Raw genomic sequence first — 16,581 nt, forward strand, 5'->3', positions numbered from 1 at the left:
GGATGCTATGACTTGAAAGTTAACTAACTGTATTTTGCATGTTATAGTTAAGTATCGAGGGAAATAAATGATTTCGTTACATAATTTATGCATCGTAGTATCAGATGTACGACGCGAACGAAGTATTTACTTGCCTAATAGCAAAGCTGTTCATTTAGTAGTTCTCTATAAATATTTTTTATCGAACAATGACGCAGTGCGTTTCCAAGAGCATAAGGAACTCGAACAGAAGCTGTTCTTTGCATATTCTCTGGTAGTTCATCGCGTGGATCGTCGACGGGGCATCTTTTAATGATGCTTCTCCACTCACCTTGGAAAAGAAAAGCACGCCGATCCATTCCGTTCATTTTTCATCCGGGACCAGTCCTCAACGCTTGGAAAGATTATTGCAAAAGTATAGGAGACGCAAGGGAAGAGGTCTAGGTTAAACACAAAAACAAGTACAGCGCTCCACAGCGACGATACCATTTTACTTCGATGCGTATCGTATACTCTTCTGTATTTTAGTTTCCTTTATTGAACAATTTGCAATCCAGTTACAACAAACTAATTTTAAGTAACGGCGTTCATGTGTTACGAAATTGGAATACTACACAGTTATAATTCTTGATATAATATGCAAACTAGATCAACGCATATTCACAATTACACTGCGAATGTTCAGTGCGGAGGAAGAAGCTAATATATTAAAAAAATTCATTCCCTATTACAACAGCTGTTTCCAAAAATTGTGGTAAAATCATTCTTACTGAGTAATTTTGAGTACACGAGTTACATTGACCAGTTCGGTAGTTTTACCAAAAAAAAATTAAAATCTTTGCTACGAATTGTTTCACTTTTCAGTCCACTTCGTCCTTACGAACTGACCTACTATGAGAACAGGAAAACTAAACGTTTACGAAACGTGCTGTACGAAGGTGCATCGGTGCGCGTTGATTACAGGTGCATGGACGTTGCAGGCTATTCACAGCGGTCGTGCAACCGGTAGCGCTTTGCTTCGTCGACCGGTAGTCACTGTCGATCGTGTTTGTTAGCCGATCTCGTATGTTGCGGGACGAATTACGATCAGGGTGGTACGGCCGCCTTTATGGACTACCGATGGCAATTTACCTTGTAAATATCGGTCTCACGTGTGGAAAATCCGTGTACGTACACGCGTGGAAACGTGTCCATCGATACGGTTGAACGTTCCAGCTTGTACCGCGCGCGAGAGGCGGATAAGATTAAGATTTATCGAGGGAACGGAAATACTTAGGATTTTCGCTGCTCTCTTCGACGATCGAGCTAATGCAGCCACGGATCCTGGATGATTGCTTGCAAGTGCGAAAAAAGGTTTCGGTTCTGATTGGGATTTATTCTAATTGCGATCTGATCAGGCAGGCGACTAGACCTATTGAAGGCTCCTACGGAATTCTGGTTGGGTTTAGATGTATGAACGATCTTTTCTAGTGATGCGCACGAGACGAGGTAAATCGCGATCTCGTCTCGATTTGGAGATGCGATTCGAGATCGACATCGAGATTTAGCATACCGAGATTTGGGCGAGATCAAGATTATTTCAAAATCTTGTTGAGATCTCAACAAAATGTTTTATTATATTGCCGATCGCCAACACATATGACGCCGTGACTGCTGCGCTAACAAACGTTGCCAAATACACTTTTGTTAATATTATATGCCGCTTCTGCTTTGAGAGCAAGTTCCGACCGGCATACAGTGTGATATTTCAGCGATCTAGCGGGACAAAACTTATGTGGTCCAATGTCACGGAAACTATTAGACCGTCCGCCTAATTAATTATTAAAAATATTTATTATTTAAACAATGATGGGGAATATGATTTTGCTGTAATATTAATGTTTCGCTAAATATTTCCTCGATGGATCCAACGACCCTTCGAATCAACAGCCATGCGGTTGTTGTTTGGCCTTGCCCCATTCTTCTTCGATAGCGAGTCGCAACCCTCGACACAGGTATACGAGGGGTGAGAGCTCATTCTTCGACGATCCTTCAGTCGGTATGGATCTCGCGATTGCGCGTCCGCGTCTCGCGTCCCTCCTATTTCCCCTTAGTTATCGTAGTGTGGTATTGCTTGTGGATACCTTAGCTTGGTTTGGTTAGTCTTAAGGCATGTATCTCAGTTAGTTTTAAGCCATGGATGTACGAGTGTCTGTCCTCTGTCAAATAATTATTAATTATTTGTTGAATTCTTTTGTTTGTTCGTTACGTCCATATTGGACTCGCAACATCGTTCTCCACTTCGATCACTATTGCTTGATGCTATAAGTGAAGTGACCAACTGTGTAAGTAGACAGAAAGGTCGGTTGCCGTCCTCCTGATGGATCTGTACTCGAGAGGAAGACAATCGGTTCTCTACTCCTTGTATCCCGGCTGGTGTAGTCCTAGGCTCCCGGTGCAGTGCAGTAAGTCCAAAGCGCAGTGAGACGGGTACAAGTCGGGTCCTATCGTGGCTCTCAGTTGGGTGCAGGGTGTGGAGGACTCAGAGGACTGGTTCGGAGGCGTCGGTCGTCTTCCTCTCGAGTCCAGATCCAACAAGAGGAAACGGGACTGATTCAGTAAGTCCAGTCACATAGTCGCGTCGTGTCGCGATTTCCATTCAGCTTCCATTTAGTTCAAATAATTATTCGACAAAGTCAGACATAGACTTTGGAAATCAATGGGAGTTTGTTTTCTTTGATTTCCATGGTTTCGTACTTAGTATAAAGCTCGTCGACTCTATGTAGAGTATGCATCTATGCGTGTATATTCTATGTAGGGGGAGATCGAAGGAAGTTTAATTCCTTCTATCTCTGGGTCTCCAATCGCAGCAACCTCCACGTGGTGAGACCTGGTAATCGGTATTATTCGTGACGAACAATCCTTCGTCGCGAGTAATATCGAGCTAATGGCTGCGAACTTGTAATTAAGATCTTTAGATATAAAAAGTGCAAAGTGCAAAGTGTAAAGTGTAAAGTGCAAAAGTGCAAAAGCGTAAAGTGAGATTAGATTTAGATTAGCAGGAATACAATTAGTTTTCAGAAAAATTCATGTGTATAAATTATGTATTAACTTTAATATATTTTTATTGTAAAATGGTAGTCAAGTTTCACGACAATTTGTGTATTTAAACTACAGATCAAACTACGAAATACGTATTTTCTAAAATTTTGTTTTCTTGCATTGCATAAAATTATCCTATTTGTAACGTACTTGCGTTCTGTGTGAAATGGAATTCTTAAACCAGTATAATCTAAGAACTGAAAAACTTGCATATCGTTCCTAATAACACAAAGGTGTGTATTGTAAGTGTTGATATTCAATTCTTTAGTAATATATTCCGAGAATGTTTGCACATTTTGAACTGTATTGCCAATCTCGTAAAAATCTCAAGATCAAGTCAAGATCTCGTTGAGATCGAGATTATATATTCGATCGATATTAAATTGTCGAAAATTCGAGATTGATATGCATGTTCCGAGATTTTTCGAGATCAAGATCGAGATCATACAAATGTCGTCTGATCTCGTCTTGTGCGCATTACTAATCTTTTCTTGATTTAAATGGAAGCATTGTAACGTGCGAATGAATTGAGTGTAATATTGTATCAGAGCTCAGATACATTAACACTAATAGCTCCACAATCGAGGGGCACCAGGGATTAAAAAAGTGGCGATTGTCGATCGATCGATGGTCCTCGGTTCATTACTTCGAAGCAATCTGCTCTCTGTAACGTGCTCTTCCACGCATTTTCACCGCGTTTCACCCGAGCTATGCCCCCCAAAAAAGATTTTATGGCTCACAGTAGGGTATAAAAACTAACGAGCTATCGCGATAGCTGCTACCCGGATCTCCGAATGTCATAAAACAACTGTTTCACTTACTGAAACGGGAACAGTGGTTCACAGCATTCGATCCGCCAGGTAACAACGTCATCTTCTAATTCCACGCCGCGTTTCTTCGTCGCCTAACTCGTAAAACTCACTGTACGGAGTGTTTTGCCAACAGCGGAGTGCAACACGCAGCGAAACCACCCCTCGCTCGTTCGCCGTTTTAGTGGCCGTAAAGTGGACCGACACGCTGGTGAAAAAAATAAACACGGCCGTCGTTAATCATCCACCGATTTCCTTTGCCAACTCGCGGCGTGGATTAGGAACGGTCGACGATTTTCATCGTCGTCGCTCAAAACCGTCGTCGCGAATCGATGGAAAACCGTGCTTTACGACACTTTCATCGGTCGTTCGTGATTGGGGATTGTTTTTCCACATCCCGAACATTCTCGGGATCCCGTACATTCTCGGGATCTTTCCCGATACTCCCGGATATTTTCGGGAATCTCGCACATCCCTAAACATTAGACATAAAATATTGTGCATGTATTGCTATTTAAGGAAATGAAGAAACTTTTGGGACAACCTAATGACAACAACATGTCGAATTGAGTAACCTCCTCCTTCTCGAAGTCGGTAAAAAAAAGTCTCACCTGGATAGCTCGGTGGAATGAAATGCCAGCTTCTAATCACGGTAATGTCGAAGTCTTTGAAGGGTCTTTACGAGACCAATCGTCCGTCCTTGTTGAGCGTTCGCGCGCAGGGCACACATGCTCGTCGCGTTGACAGCGAAGAAGAAAAAGAAGGGTTGGGATCGTCGTTGCGGCTGTTCGTGGTTGTTGGCTTCTTGGTCGTCAGCTGGACGCGGCTGCGAGAAAACGAGCATGGAACGGTGGGGAAAGGGCGCATGGAGGGGCGGGAAGGCGCGAAGAACGAGGGACCAGCGTCTCTTCTCTCCAGATGAGCCCTCTCTTGGAGCAGCTCGTCCACGATCTGCCGCTCTAGTCTTTACGGTCTTCAGTCTCGCGTCGAGTCCCGTTCGCGCATCTTTTCGGGGCTCGTTCCTTCGTTGCTCTCGCGTTCCTCGTCGCAAGAACGTGCCGCGTCGATACATCGTCGCGCCAAGTGCTCCGGAGACTCATTCCTTTTAACCTTTTTTCTGCTGAATCGATCGGAGATAGGAGGAACCTTTGCGCCAAATCCACGATTTATTCTGTAATAATTGCGAAGAATTTTTCATTATTTTTCGCTCTTTCGCGTCGTTTGTTTCGCGACAGACGAGGGAGGCAAAAATTTATAATATTAATAGTTGGTTGTCATCTATTGGTCGTTTTCAGGATAACGTTTTAAATATGATATCGTGTGGAAATTTGAGAATGATCGTGGCTCTTGAACGAGCTACGAAACAGTCATAAATTGGAGTAATCAATGTTGATTGTTCTGTTATGGAGGGTTAAAATATCACAGAAGAGTCAATGAAAGTATTATATATTCTTCGTGATTTTTTTCTCGGTATCTTAACTCTCGATGGGCTACGATTATTCCTGTGCACGGTACATATTTTCCAGTCGTGATTCGTTTAAACTCGCGTTAGTATCGTATACGAGATAGTATTGCTACTCTCGAGTATGCTCGAACTCAGCAGTCGAAAGGTTAATAATCGAGGGCTCGTCCGACCCGTCGCTTTCTTTTCCCATTTTTCGACAAGTCTCGGTTCGTTGAACTCTCCGACCGGGGTGGCTCCGATTTGCTTCGTTTCTTGGGGTGTATCGGGCTAGTGATCGGACGTTGTCGAAAACACATGGATAAAATTGGGATCGCTGGGAAGTGCAACTGGTGACACACTGTGAAGTACCGATAGTTCGCGGTGGAGTAATGTTGATGGTTTCGTTGACAGGTATGATATCGAGGATTCGTTGAAAAGATGCCGAGAATATAATTGAAATAACATCGGTTGGAAAACGATTAGGTGCTTCCATCGATTCAAGCATTCTATTCTAAACGTAGAACATTTTATTACGTATGAGTCATCCTTGGTATATTTGACAAGATCTACCAGAAAAATGTTCACAGATACTTTTATTTTTGGCTCGTGGTCATAAAGCTCCTTAACGAATACGTCGATTTTTCTTGCAAAGAAACTCATCGAGGATCCCTGTCTCGACGTTCTGATCTTGAAACGGGGAAGGAAGTGAAAAATAATGGAGACGCGCTCTTCCACTCCGCTTTCACCCGTTATCGATAACGTAAAAGCAGTCCGAGCAGAGGCTATCGTTAACGTTCCATAAAGTCGCGCAAAAAGAGATCGGTCTGGTTCGCACGTTCTATCGCGATGTAAAGTGGATCGTACCGTCGATGACGAGGAATATCGACGGGATAGACTCGATTAAAAAATGCTCGCCACTTGCCAGCAATAAATCGCTACGCTTGGGTCAGGGAACACGTATAATCTTTGTCGATCGCTTCAGATTCTTTTCGATGGCTTCCAACTGTAGCCGCGGTCGACTAATTATCCTTTCTAACCCTGAAATCAGAAAAACTGATTTCAATTGGGCTCGAATAGTTGGCGAGGATATTGCTAATACTATGTTCAAAGTCTGTACAATGAGATACGAAGGATATCTCAGAAATTATACAGCGAGATTTGATAAAATTTAAACGTGTTATAGAATGTCGATTACGGTATCAGTAATAAGTTACCCAGTTTTTAAGTTTCGAAAATTTATGTTTTTAACTGCTTTAAGAAAAATAAAAAAAACACCAAATATATCTTTGTTCATCCCCTAACTTTCTACGCTCGCTAATCAAATATTTTGCTAAGTATCATAAAGTTTTAATAAGAAATATTACTTGGAGATTTGTATCGAAATCGGTGAATTATGGCTAGAATAAAAAAAATATATTTCATTCGTCGATTAATATTTCTGATATCGCCCCTTTCGTTACGAAAGTTTCTGGCTGTTTTTAATACTTTGATCAACTCGAGAGCCAACTTCGCAATTCCGTGCTGCCTTTCGTCGTGCCAGCGAAACAGCTATTGTGGATATTTATATCAGAAGATAGTTCCATCTATCTCATCGTACTAATTTGGTGCTTCCGGAAAGGCGTCATAGTCAGCGCGGAATCGCGGCAATTATCGCCCGTTGTCTCTCCACTCCGTTTACGTGGCGAAATTCTCGATTCGCTTGCAAAACGGACCATGAAACGGGAAGCGTTATATTCACGAGGAAATCGTAAAAAGAAAGACGATCGCGATCTGTTTTTTATTTTTTATTTTTTAAAGAAAGAATCAGAAATCATTCTTTCGTATGCGAATTTGAGAACGTTGAGACAATTTTGTTTGGCACTCGACGAATTGGCATTCTTCGTATGAAATAGTATAGTTTGAGTATTCGTTGAGAAAACGAGACGGTTATCAAAAGTTATTGCCTAGCCTACTTCGTGGTTTAATTTTGTGTACACAGTGTAGTATCAGCTTATCAGTTGACTTTAATTTGATTTAAGGAACGCAATAAATTTTCTAGTAGTGCAAAACAACGCCAACATCCCTTTACAAATACAGTGGATCCTGGTTATTTGGGTCATCGATCGGCTGGCTAGAGTGCTTACAAATTTTAACTTTTTAAAAAATATGATTTTATAGCATTGCTTATCTACTTTTAGAATATATCAAACTCAATGCTCCGTCTGCCGTTGCTTTTACGTCGTATGGGACTAAGTTACTGATCAAACTTGCGATTAGACTATGCAGGTGAGAGTGTTTTCGAATTATAGTTAATCAGTTTAATCAAATGGGAAGTTTCGTAGGAAATAAATGTGCTTTGCCTCGAAATTATAGACACCTCTGAGTCAGGGCCTGCAAAAAGAGTCTCCCTAAACAGAATCTCTCTTATCGGGAAGTCCCTTGCAGATTTCGAGACAAAGCACATTTATTCGTTTAAAACTAATTAACTATAATTCGAAAACACTCTCGCCTGCACAGTCTAATCGCAAGTTTGATCAGTAACTCAGTCGCATACGACGTGAAAGCAACAGCAGACGGAGCATTGAATTTGATATATTCTAAAAGTAGACAAGCAACGCTACAAAATCACCCTTTTTTAAAATGTTAAAATTTGTAAGCACTCTAGCCAACATTTGTAACCACTCTAGATGACCCAAATAACCGGAATCCACAGTTCTGGTCCAAACGTGTCCCAATTAGCCAGAATCGAGGTATCGAGGGAATCCCTTTAAAAAGGCGTGTCCGTTTCAGAATTCCGCGAGTGTCAGATTACCAAGCAGCCGGCCGGCCGAGAACCATGATCGAGAATCCGATCGCGGTGTCGATCGCGAAGCAGCGTTGAACGGTTCGAGCCCTCGGGAGCGATCGATGATCATGCGCGTGAAACGAGCGACCATCAACCTCGCGACGAGCTAACGAATTTCGACGGATCGTTCAACCCCCTTTGGTGATCAGTTTGTCGTTCGATCAAGGGCAAAGGAATCGCGGCCGAGAAGATGGCGAACGAGGGGTTGCTCTTCGCTGCGTGGTTGCTCTTCGTGGCCCTCGGAGGCGTCTCGACCACTGGCCAGCGTTACACCACCAGCCCCACTCAGGATCTGGATAATACTTTGCAATCAGTACCACCTCTGGGGTGAGTATCCGGTTATCGACTGGGGTTATTGCGCGACTTATACGGGGGCTCGATTTTCGGGAATATTGCGCCAATAGAAGCGTCGATTCTTGTACGAAGGGCCGGTGTGAATCGATAAACGGGATAGTAAGGCGTACGATTTACAGAGTTGTTTAATTAAATTCATCTATTCGATCTGTAACGTTAGTGAAATAAAGAAATATTAGTCTATGCGTGAAGCAACAAATACATAGAAGTACAGTCAGTTCCAGAAATATTCGTACCCTCTAATTGAAGAAATTTGTTTAAATTAAATGGTAGGTTTGATATGTTCCAAGTGTATGTTTGTATAAATATATACCTGTGTAACCTTATTCATATACATACTTATAATGAAAAATTCGTCGGATATTGAAATACCTTCAGCTTAATTTGATATTTCTGACATTGAACTAATAATTAAAATTTATCATTTACATTTGTAGATCAGTTGGCTCTTGTCTCTTTAGTCTCCTTGTTGTTGGTCCTTCGTTTAGTATCTTAGCTACTTCGTTGGGATGATTTGTTATTTTAATTTTATATGTAGTTGCAAATTTGTTTACGTGCTCGTTGACATACAGTATCCCTAGATCTTTTATGGAATTTATGGAATTGACTGTATATTTTGTATTGTAGTTTAATATAGATGATGTTATAGGTTTTGTCTCTTTAGTCTCCTTATTGTTGGTGCTTCGTTTAGTACCTTATCTAGTTCGTTGGGATGATTTGTTATTTTAATTTTATATGTAGTTGCAAATTTTTGACATACTGTATCCCTCGATCTTTATATATGGGATTGACTGTATATTCTGTATCGTAGTTTACTATAGATGTTGAGCAACGAATGGTACTAAAGGATGACCGAGCAAATATGTACCTTGATTCTCGTTTTTAGAAATGCGTTATTTCGTAAAAGAAGTGCCGTGTAAGCGAGGCGCGAAACGGGCAATCTTCGATCGATTCTTGATCAGAGATATCGCGCCTGCGCGCGAGACAGTAATTTGCCGTGATCACTAGGGGTTCCGCCGCGTGCCTAACACTGCTTGGAATTTGTGGGATGGTTGGTATATTCTGGATAATAAGACGGATATGGTAATTCAATACTTTTGAATTAACCGAATTAAGGGTAGAGGGATGCGTATTCAGCCGACGAGAAATTGTTGCACTGGAAAGATTCGAGCGCCACGAAACGAGAAAGTATTTAATTTCTAAGCGAGCTTCTTTAAATCTGAAGGATGCTGTGACACGAAGGCACTCCACACGAAGGTAATCCAAATCGTGGTGTTTGCCGAGGAGTCGAAATAATTAGACGAATCGAACGAGCAGACTCACGATAGAGTTCTCACGAGGCAAGTGTTAGTGGTTTGACAACTCCCTAACTTCTACACGTGGGAATGCCAGTGATAAAGCTGTTTTCAGCTCGTTTCTATTTTTACTTTGCTAAAGGATGGGGGACAGTAGATGGGGGGGAGTGTAGTGAAGTCGTTTTAACAAGGAACTTTCTGCTCTAGTTTCTTTTTTCATTGGAATGACGTAATACCATGCCGTCTTGGACCAGCGTAATGTTTATCACGTGTCTGGCGTTTCGGTCTGTCCGTTATGAAGCACACCGACGAACTATTCTTCGCGTGAAAAATTTGCTTTCGGTTTATTTTACGCGAACCTACGTCACAGCGTTTACGTTAGGTCAATTCACCGCGTTAAAAAATTGCCTTCGGTTTATTTAACATACGCGATTGTTTGATTTTTCCATTATTTATATAATACATTACGGAGACGAAGGAATGTCGAAACTATAATGGTCTAAATTTAGCATCCGTGGTGATTTCAATGCGGCCGCAGCGTACGTGCGCGTTCGTCGCAATTGAGTAACGTTCACACGCGAACAATTCTGAAACATTGTAACATCGCGGAAACGATTGCTATTCATTTTTCGATCTGCTTTGACTAAAACTTCACCTCGAGATCAAGGAAAGTACAAAGATCACAGTTGCTCGAATAACTGTGAGTCGTAAGGAAACCTAGCTAATTATGTACATCCGACGATAAATATGACTATAATAGAACTATTTCGCGGTCTTATCAATCGCGAGCGTTCGATATCGATGCAAATATAACTGCAGTTATGTAGTCAGCTTTAATAGAGGTCTAATTAGACATCTAATTTATTTTTATTCGATACGCAATCTTTTTGAAGTATTTCAAACTTTCCTTTCGACTAGTATTACTCGAGGTAATTAAAAAATCACGGTACGATTCACGAGTATCGTCCTCGAAGAGAAGGTTTCATTAAATTGATGACTGATTGTTTTCGAGGTCAGACGATTGTACGTGTTACAGATACTCGGGTGCAAAATACAAGTGAAACACAAGTTCGTTTGTTACCGAAAAAAAAAATGTTCCTTATTATGAAATAAAAGAAATTAAAATAAAGGTTCGAGAAACCCCTTTGTCTTCCAGCTGGTGTAATAAACGATCAAAGACCTAAAGCGGATTATTAACCGCATCGTCAGCATGAGACGCATAATTCGGACATAAATTACTCCAGTGTACAATTTACGTTTGACCAGTGCACGGTTCTGGGGTTAATTCGAAACCGCTTCGGCTGCGCGGCGTCGTCATCAACAGACGCCAAGTAAACGATGCGATCGGACGGGTTTTCTTCCGGATTATCTCGAGGATCGTGGCTAATTACCATCGTGACGGGATGCCCGCGGATTAAGGGGCAATTACCATTAGGATGGCGATTATTTCGATACTTATTCCCGCTTTTATTTATATATCATATTTCTTTTTTCACAATGAAAAGTTTCAGAAGTACATCGTGTAAAGAAACGATAGATTCAGGAGCATTTTGTTAGTTATGGAGTTAGTCCTTAACCTCTTAGTGTACAGCAGGGCTTCTTAAACGTTTTTCATTGACAACCCCATTTATGGTTGTGATTTTTTTCGCAACCCAAAAAATATAAAATAAAGATATGTAAATATTTTGTGATGATTTATTATCGATACATATATATATGAAAAAATACAGTTTTAGAATTTGTTTAAAAACATACAAAGGTATAAAATTAAAAATTCCAGAAAAATGTGTAAAATTGCATTTTTTGTAATAACATAAATAAAAGAGAATATTAAATACTTTACATTAAAATCTCGTGACCCCATTTGGACCCGTAGTTTAAGAAACTCTGGTGTACAACAACGTGCGAGACTCGTGGTATGGAATACGAGTCGGATATGAAAAGCACGAGTCAGACACGTATGTAATTGTACAACGAATTCTATGCTTGTCTTAAAGCTCCTTTTGGAAAAGCCTTCATCGATCAGACTCGGTGTGTTCAACATATCGAGCGATGGACCGATTTTGCGAAATCGCGGATCTCGTCAGACCCGCCTAATCCGAGAAGCGTCATTCCGTCGCGTCGAGGAACCGCGATAACACCTAATTGGGTTATCTCGCGCGTTACGTTACACTCTCGCGTTTCGATTCATCTTTTTATTTCGCACGACAGAGGCGAGGTTTCGTGCACCGTGCTCGTTTCACCGATCACGGACGACGAAGTATTATTATTCCACGCATTAGGCCCGCGATTGACCATGGCGGGCAAATACCGAGGCGGAAACCTCTTCCTGGACCGCCTAGGTACGTGTTCGCGGTTATTTAGCTACTGCTGGCCGAAATTTGTATTATGGTATAATATAATTGATATTATAAATATAAATTTGTAGTAACATGGTCATTGGAAGGCTAGGTAGGTTAAAAAGTGTCGCATTTTCTGCTTTTCAAGTGTGAACCCTGCACCTCGGATCGCTTGACCCCGCAATGGCATTAGTGAGCCTGAAAAATAAATACGGCGCAATACGATTAACAAGAGGAACGGAATTTTTGTTTGTTTGTTTTGTATAACGTTTTAAGCGTGCATTCATGTTGAAACTAGTTAAAGTCAATTATCGATTATCTATAATCTTAAAATCTAGATGATATATTTTTTTATTATTATTTTATTGGATGCCAAGTCTTACATCAGCGACTATAACGCCTTTTTCCGTTTTTACATGGTTTCGTCTTGTTCTTAATTCATTTCATTTATAACGTCTTTACATGTAATATATTCTATGAAAAGTATAACAATTTTATTTTTTGATATCTACTTTTACTTAATTCTTTGCGATATATTTATTTTACACATTTTTTTTTTTTTACTGTACATTTTACTATACACAAGTTACCTTGCGTTTTATTATGTTTTAACCTGTTGTATCGTTCTTATATATATCACTTATTTGGCTATTATTATATGTTCTAAACAAGTGTTTAATATATGTATATCTTATCCTGATGAATTTTTATGGATCTAAATGCTAAATTCACCCACTGGTGTCCTAAAGACTCAGTTATCCGGCAACGAAAAACGGAACGAGAGGAAAACATGCCCGATACACCCGAAAGTGACGCGTTTTCTTGATAGTTGGATACGTTTCTCGTTAGATTATCGAGGGGAAATGCGCAGAAAAAAGGAAGGTATCGAAACGTGAACGGAATGCTGGCGCGAATGGGAGCCAGTGACGCTTTATTATACAAAGCCACCAACTGACGGTATTAGCCACTCTCGCGGAAAAGTATTCAACATTACTGAGGGTATCGTATAACTGGGACCCGGGGAACTAGTTTGTTACGGTAAAAGATTCTTGGCAGCTCATTGCACGCGATAGTGGCGCGGATCTCTCCTGATCGTCTCGTTGCCGGTGGATCTCGATATGGAAAATAAGTAAAATCGAAACACGACGAGCCTGTGATTTCACTTAATACGGTGTATTAGTCGAGGCGATAACGTCAATCCAGTTGGCGGTTTCGCCATGGTTCCTGCCATTTTAACACGTTCGCTACCAGACTGATGCTCTTCGACACTTTTACAGAGCTGAAACTCTGTTTCGTGACTGACTGTAATCTACATTCCCAAATTTATTCTCCTCGGTCTTCAGAAGTAATTCGTTTAGTTTCTTGATGAAATACTAGTTGATTTGGTCCATTACAAAGCGAAGAAATGTCTAAAAAGAAACATTTCGTCTCCATTCAATTGAAAAAACTCACCCAATCCCATTGAGATTAATTTTGTTAAAGCTTCAATTAATTCTCTTAATTTCTCAGCGAGAAGCCCTGTTACTCATCTACAGTCCTCCTGAAAATATTTATAAAGCTAAAATTTTCTTTTTATACAATTGGAAACTATATAATCCGACATTTGCGTTAGTATTAGTTTTGCATCCCGATCAGAATTCATGAATCCTATCCAGGTTTCTTTTCTTTAACACTTCATTCCGATCTTCAGAATTCAGTATTCGTTTTTTCTTGAAAACACACGTCACCCATATACGGTTGACACGACTAGGTCTTAAATCGATCCCTTTCGAACTCCTAATAAACTCCATCCCTCGTTAGCTTCGGCTCGAGCTACACGGTGGTGGTTATTCCTGTTCTCGGATGCGGAGAAATAATATCGCGCTTAGCGACGCGCAATACTGTTCGCGTTCAGGTCTCGCCAGAAGGACGACATTCCAGAAATTGTAGATCGCGCGATAAGTATCTAAAGTGTTAAAGAGTTACGAACGAAACATCCTCCAGCAAATTGGCGCCATTCCATCGCCGCCGCGTGATAATCGACCCTGCACGGAAGGCCACCGAAAATCGAGCAAATCATCGTGCCTAGGCACCGAGCGTCACGCCTAAGCAACTTTTTCATTAATAAAGCCGCATTAACGCGTATCTTGTCACGGTCAATTAGACGCACGTTTCACGTGGCAACGGCTAACCGCTGATGCTCGACCAGGCCATTAACGCCGTAACATCGATTATCGTTCTCACGGAATCTTACATCTGACGTATCGCCGTTTTAATCGCGAGGTCGATTAAGACGATTTCTTTCTCTCTGCGTGAATGGAAGGACGCTGCGTTTACATTTATTGGTCGATACCGAACGATCAGATGTTCGAGTTTGGTAATTATTCGACTTTAATCAGCGTAATAATCAAAATTATTTTATTATTTCGAATATAAAGCATCAATAGATACCAAGAAGGTAGACGCAGTGTTGAAATTTGTATAATTTTTATCATGGAAACATATAGAATAACCATCTTCTGGTACCTTCATTTTGAAAGATTGGATCACAGAAGAGATTCTAAAAAAATGCTCCTCTAAGAAAAACCAGCATTTTTAACACGCTCGCGTACCCAGCTAAAAGAAAAATCTCTTTGGCACACAAGCGAACATCGCGCGAAAGGAAAAGTCCGAATTCTGTATTAATTTCTGCCGGATAAATTCCCGAAGACGGTGGAATTCGACTGCCTTGTCCCATCGAGGAAAGTCACGGTCGTCGAAGCGCTCCGGCGATCGTAGAAAAATCTTGACGGCGATCGAGAGAAGGCCGACTAGTCCAGAGGCGTGTAATCGCTAGATAACTCGTGCCCTACAATCGATGAACTTTGCCGTTTATCGGTTGTACTTGTTCGAACGCGACGATAACAAATGTTCTGGAGCGAATTAATAAGCCCGAACGAGTTACGCGCGACGCTTCGACAAACTGTTTAAAGGTTGTCCCCGTCTCCCGGGGCGTTTAATCTGCATTTAATGGATTCAGACGCAACCGAGTTCAAGCGTTAATGGGCAATCTCTGTGTAAGTGTGCGCGCGTGTGCGTGGCTCGGTTCGTGTAAGCCGAAAGCCTGAGATTTGTCATCGTTACCGCTTAGTCGGAGTAGAAAAGAGCTTTTGCAGTTAAACCTGCTAGGATCCTCGAGTTTCTTTTCTTCGAGGCTCGTCTTTTTACTCGTGCCCCTTTTTCCAATAATCAATTAACCGCCAGCGGGCTCGCCATAACTGTACGCGTCTTTGACGTTTATTTGAATGCATTAGCGAATTGTGTAAAACCGCTCCGTGTTTTTTTTTTCTCCTGTGTTATCGCCACTGTTTGTAGAACCACGACGCTTTATCACTGTTCTCGTGTACTACCGCTGTAATTAATTAACGTGACAGGAAGCTACTCTAGCAAAAAAAGTGATAAGTGTATTGTTATCACGTATCCATCGAAGATTTTCTTCGAAATTTTTTAAGACAGTGAGAATAATTAGATTCGACGACATTTGGAGATTTGATTTCAGAGGAGACGCGAAATAAAAATTATTGTAAAGGGTGGATTCGATGACGATGATAATGTAATAATAATCGCTGTCTCGAGTGTTAAGATGAGACATTACGGTGAAAAGCAACCGGAACGGTGAGCAACGCGAAAACAATGTAAGGGATGGGTCACTTTCTTATCATTTCTCTGCCCACCGATGGATTAACAACCTTCGCTGCTACTTTGCTTCCTGTACACTCGTAGCAGAATGTTACTTCCAACCGCTTTATCGTGTTGAGTGATACACAAAAACACAAAGTAGGGACTCATACTCCTCGTTTATTCATTATACGATTTGAACGCTAAATTTTCATTCAGTAAATAAATAATCAACTCCTAGTTGTCGAATAGAATTACACGAAGCATGCCTGAATCTGACGCACGTTCCACAACTTCTTTGATTTAAGCAAAATTGAATAATAAACAAAACACCTCTATACCATTTCTTGTAAATATATTATAATTGCATACAAATGATCAATAATGAAACTCATAAAATTAATTCCACTTGCGCGCGGTGCACACACAACCAAGCCTAATATTCCACTATACTTTCGTGCTTTTATTTCATTCCTGTCACATCACAACGACTGCAATTCCGTTTAATATTAGATCCACCACCGTTCTCAGGGTTGAATAGGATTCAAACGACAAATGACGTCGCTGTTATCGGTTCGAATTGAGATTTCGTCGAATCCGAGTTACGGTCTGACCCCGTTCCGCGAATCGATCCTAATTGGCGAACAATCCCGCCGTTGCGCGATTCCAGCTGAAACGTGCCACTATGCAATAAAGATGCCACTTTTCCTCCCTCCAGTTCCTCTTTCACTTCCTCCCGCGTGCGTTACGTAAAACCCCACTTAGTTTAAACTAATCTAAGTGGCGGACTAACCGTGAATAATTATGTAAGTGATGATCC

The 16,581-nt window shown here is 41.0% G+C and overlaps 1 protein-coding gene across 1 annotated transcript in view; it reads left to right on the plus strand.

Moving 5' to 3' along the window:
* The first annotated feature begins 5,007 nt into the window (after positions 1 to 5,007).
* Positions 5,008 to 16,581, plus strand: part of LOC128878421 (fibrillin-2-like) — a 35,789-nt gene continuing 24,215 nt past the window's right edge. The window contains exons 1-3 of the mRNA XM_054126618.1: positions 5,008 to 5,042; positions 5,536 to 5,724; positions 8,083 to 8,464. Coding sequence (XP_053982593.1) covers positions 8,328 to 8,464 — 137 coding nt within the window. The 5' untranslated portion in view covers positions 5,008 to 5,042; positions 5,536 to 5,724; positions 8,083 to 8,327. The remainder of the gene's footprint in view (positions 5,043 to 5,535; positions 5,725 to 8,082; positions 8,465 to 16,581) is intronic.

The sequence above is a fragment of the Hylaeus volcanicus genome, chromosome 6 (genome assembly GCF_026283585.1).
Source record: "Hylaeus volcanicus isolate JK05 chromosome 6, UHH_iyHylVolc1.0_haploid, whole genome shotgun sequence".
Taxonomy (NCBI): Eukaryota; Metazoa; Arthropoda; class Insecta; order Hymenoptera; family Colletidae; genus Hylaeus; species Hylaeus volcanicus.